Consider the following 4,348-nt stretch of genomic DNA (forward strand, 5'->3'; position numbering starts at 1 on the left):
GCTGAGGGGACTCTTCTCTGGTTTCAGCTCCTGGTATGTTAGGGCTTTGTGATGATATGTCTGGGGGTTAACTGATTTTAAGTGATTGTAAAATTTAAGTGATCTTTTCTATATTTTTAGTAGGAGGGGGTATTGGCCGAGCTCTGCTCTGCACAGGTTATTTGGTGTTTTTCTCTTCTCTGATTCTATCAGATTGTTTTATCCCATTTGTCAAATTCATTATTTAGTTATAGGTTCTAGTACAATCTGGAACATTTTTAGCCCGATTTCAATTGGAATATAGATTTTAATGTCTTTGTATGTCATTGAAAGCTCTCCTCAGATCTCCCTCCCTCTACCTCTGTCTCTGATGGTCTCTCTCCCTCTCCCCCCTCTCTCTCCCTCCTCCCCCCCTCTCTCTCCCTCTCCCCCCTCTCTCTCCAACAAAGCCTCTGTCCGACCAGTCGACGCCATATTGGCCTCATTTCTTCTACAAAGGCAACGCGTTACTGAAGGATGTGAAAATGTTTTTTTCTCTGCTCGTCTTTCTGTCGGAGTGCAGTCATGTTCACCTCATTAATGAACTCCTACAGGTTGTAACTTCCTATAAAAACTAAAAGCCTTTAAGAGGCTGTAGCAGCGTAAATCCTGCCTCTTAATGTGAAACGTCTAAATGTCCCAGGTGAGATTACAGCACAGGTGAGACCACTGTGACGTACTTTCAGTCTGTAAATCTGTTTCTTTCTGACATTCGGTTGCGTGCTCTTATCGTGGCGCTCTTGTCAGTGAATAATATGCACGCCGCGAACTGAGGACAACCGGTGGAAACTCAGACTAGACTGGTAGATATAATAAATTATTGTTCTGTAAAATTTTCAAATTATTATTATTTTTTGTTATTGTTCCTTTATTTGTTTTTTTATTTCACATTTGATGCTGATTTTTTAGTAGTTGTTTTTTGTCTATTAATATCCACACCCTCACACACACATTTACTGCTTTTTTAATTTATTTTTAATATTCTTTAAACACACACACAGTTTTATTTATTTATTTTTTATTATTATTTTACACATAAAAACACACATTTACTGTTTTATTTATTTATTTTTAATAAAACTGAATAATGAATTTTATAAATGAACTGCAAAAAAGGAATTGTTCTTTTCTAATTTAATTGTAGCTTTGGCAATATTGTTGTTTTACATTCATGCCAATGAAGCTGAATAGAATAATAATAATGCTCAGAGCTACATATAGTTGCCATGATGCTTTGGAGGATTTCATCATTAAGTATAATGGACCACAGCTAAGTTCAGTGGTTCTCTTCTGTCACCACCTCCCTTCCGGCCCGTTCTCGTTCCCAGAGAGCCAAATGGCTACGCTTTGTTTACAGAGTGCCAATTAATGAAAGGCGGTTAGCGCACATTAACCACATTTATAAAGACAACGCTAACTGGTTAGGTTTGGTCTCCAGATTCAAACTATGATGTCTGGAGGTGCGCTGATCACACTCACTCCTGTGGTACTGAAGGAAACTTAAAAACAAAGATTCTCAGGCAGGTTCTGCAGTCTCTCTTTTCGAGAAAGTGATTTATTACTTTAATTGTAATGAAGATCTGATTGACTGATGTGTGATGAGACGTGAAGTCAAAATAAAACAGAATCTGATCTGAGAGCAGCTGTATCGCAGCAGAGTCTTCGGGACGACGAGCTAAACCGGGCGGACGGTGAGAATAAAGACAGACGAGACGTCTCAGACTGAAGCGGCCGGACGCGCCGGTGTGTTCGGTTCAGCGGCTGCTTGTTTATTTTTATTCCTCTTTAATCACAGATTCAGAGCTGAAGGTGGCAAACAGGCTGCTGCTCGACATAAAAAGCTCTGGGGTTTATTTCTGGAAACGCTGTTATGTTTTTATCATCGTGTCAGTTTGACTGTGACAAAGGCTGATCGTTCAACTGACAAAAAAGATTCACTGATTAACAAAAACAACACCTGCAGTAAATTAATACTCCATTATTATTTAAATCAGTATACTTACTACCAGTTTAATGAAGTTATTTGGTTTCATGAGAAAATGGGTGAGCAGCTGCACAGATGTTTCACACTTGCCGGTGGCATGCTTTTAATGTGAAACATCAGCAGTTCAGCTCTCACATCTGACTGTTGTGGTTTTGTATGTTTCCTGTTTTATTCTGTCAACTCCTTCCTTTACTTCCTGTCTCCACTCTCTGTGTTATGTTTCTGCTTCTCGGTTTGTTGAAACGGTCGCAGTTAGGTTAGCTGTAGGAAAACACAGAGGTAAAAAAATTAAAATAAGAAAATTCTCACTCGCACTGCGGATCCCTGTAGCGTCATAGTTCCACGCAGCGGGGGAAACCCTGTAGCGTCAGGTAAATGAAAAGACTGAGCAAGGAGGTGGTTGGGGTGGACGGAGGGCCACAACCCGGACTTTGAACCACAAGACATGGGTTTGTGTCATGTGTGAAACAAAAAGTCAACATTAAATGTTTTAGTTACGTAAATTGCGGGAGTTAACTTACGTGTTAACTGACGCACGTAGTTATTTTAACCCAAAACCATGACCTTTTCCTAACCAAGTACCTTTTGCGCCTAAACCTAACCAAACTGCAACGATTCATAACTTTAATAACGTGCTGTTTGAAAATGGTGATGTTTCAAAACGCTAGCGTTTTATTTTGAAAGTCTAACCGGACATATTTATTGTTACTAAGTGTTGCTAACTTGACCGCGGAGCCCTAAATGTCTAAAAATGACGCTAAATGGGTACCCAGGGCGTTAAAATGTGACGCCAAAGGGCCTTGACCCAACGAGTCGGGAGTGAGGATGTGTTGTAGCATCATAGTTCACCCTAATCCCTAGAGTTTTGAACGCTATAGCTCGGTTAGGGATATTTAACAGAAAAGTCAGAGTAAGGAGGAGGTTGGGGTGGACGTGCATCAACATTGCACCTCGATTACAAATATTGAACGATTTAGTTTCTGAATGTTGTTTTTTGTTGTTTTTTCACTGACAAGGTCTGTACAGTAAACATGTTCAACTATTAAAGTTGAGTTCATCTATTCACAGATTTATTCATTAGGCTATAAGCGTTAATTAATAAGGTAATGTTGACGTGCACATTATGGTTCCCCCTGTATTCGGCGCGTTGCCGCTGCTGAGTTATGACCGTTGCTACTACAATTTCAGTCAATTAAGCTCTGAATTTTGGTTTTAATTACTTACTTAATTATCCAGCCCTAATGGAGGGCTAGAAAGCAAACTTTCACCCAGGCTTTTGTTTCCTATGTGAAACAAAAAGTCAGCATTAAATGTTTTTATTGAAGTTACGAAGGTTAGATAAGTAGAGTGAGTTACACAATTAACTTTGCTTAACTTACATAATGAATCTTTTCACAAACCTATTGAAACTGTGTGTGACATTAAGGAGTACTTTTATTTTGAAAGTCTAACCTGACATAGCATATTTAATCTTGCTAACTCGACCACGGAGCTCTACACGTTACCCAGGGCGTTAAAAAGTGACACCAAGCGGTCTTGACCAAGCGTCCATATGAGACGAGTTGGGAGTGAGAATGTGGTCGTAAATTACGTAAGTCACGTGACGAAAGTCAGTAACGTTCTTTAAGTTAAAACTCAAAATAACTTCTTAACGTTTACTTGGTTAAACACGGGACTCGAACGCCGTTTTCCTGAGTGTAAGTTTGGGGTTTGACCCATCCTGCCTCGTGGACTTATTATAACGCGTCACCTGACTTCCTCCTTTGGGAGCGTGAACGTCCACTAGAGGGCGCTGCCACCAACGTGAATACACGGTGGGTGTTTTTCTGATGAGGACGGTCTCTAATATTTGGGTAGTTAGAAATACGTTTATAGTGTTTGTGGCGTTACATGAGAAGATGGCCGCCGCTGTCGTAGCTTCATATTTACTCAGTGTGAACAGAGAGAAGCTGAATACTAGCTGTACGTGCGTTGGGCGCCCTCACCTGGTTGGAGATGAGGTCTTCGCAGACGGAGAGCGCCATCTGGATGGCGTTGGGTTTGTGAGTGACAGAGATGGCGTTCATCTTGAACTTGTCCCTCCCGTACAGCGCGTTGGCCTGGCTCACCGCCTCCTTGAACACCTGCTCGTAGCGCTTCTGGCTCAGCACGGCGCCGACGTTCACCAGCCGAGGCTCGCAGCCGCCACGGGCCACTGAGCAGCACTGCAGGACGGTGAGGAGCAGCATCCCCCGGAGCTCCACTGAGGAGGAGAAGGAGGAGGTGGGTTAGAGAGAGGAGGAGGAGGTTAGAGGTTAGAGAGAGAGAGAGAGAGAGAGAGAGAGAGAGAGAGAGAGAGAGAGAGAG

At 41.8% G+C, this 4,348-nt stretch overlaps 1 protein-coding gene across 3 annotated transcripts in view; it reads right to left on the bottom strand.

Annotated features, from left to right (window-relative positions):
• The window catches only part of grin1b (glutamate receptor, ionotropic, N-methyl D-aspartate 1b), an 85,902-nt gene that overhangs the window by 78,069 nt on the left and 3,485 nt on the right, over window positions 1-4,348 (bottom strand). For all 3 annotated transcript variants that reach the window (XM_046034779.1, XM_046034778.1, XM_046034777.1), the window contains exon 2: window positions 3,988-4,244. In XM_046034779.1, coding sequence (XP_045890735.1) covers window positions 3,988-4,244 — 257 coding nt within the window. The remainder of the gene's footprint in view (window positions 1-3,987; window positions 4,245-4,348) is intronic.

The sequence above is a fragment of the Micropterus dolomieu genome, linkage group LG21, assembly GCF_021292245.1.
Source record: "Micropterus dolomieu isolate WLL.071019.BEF.003 ecotype Adirondacks linkage group LG21, ASM2129224v1, whole genome shotgun sequence".
In the NCBI taxonomy this organism is placed as follows: Eukaryota; Metazoa; Chordata; class Actinopteri; order Centrarchiformes; family Centrarchidae; genus Micropterus; species Micropterus dolomieu.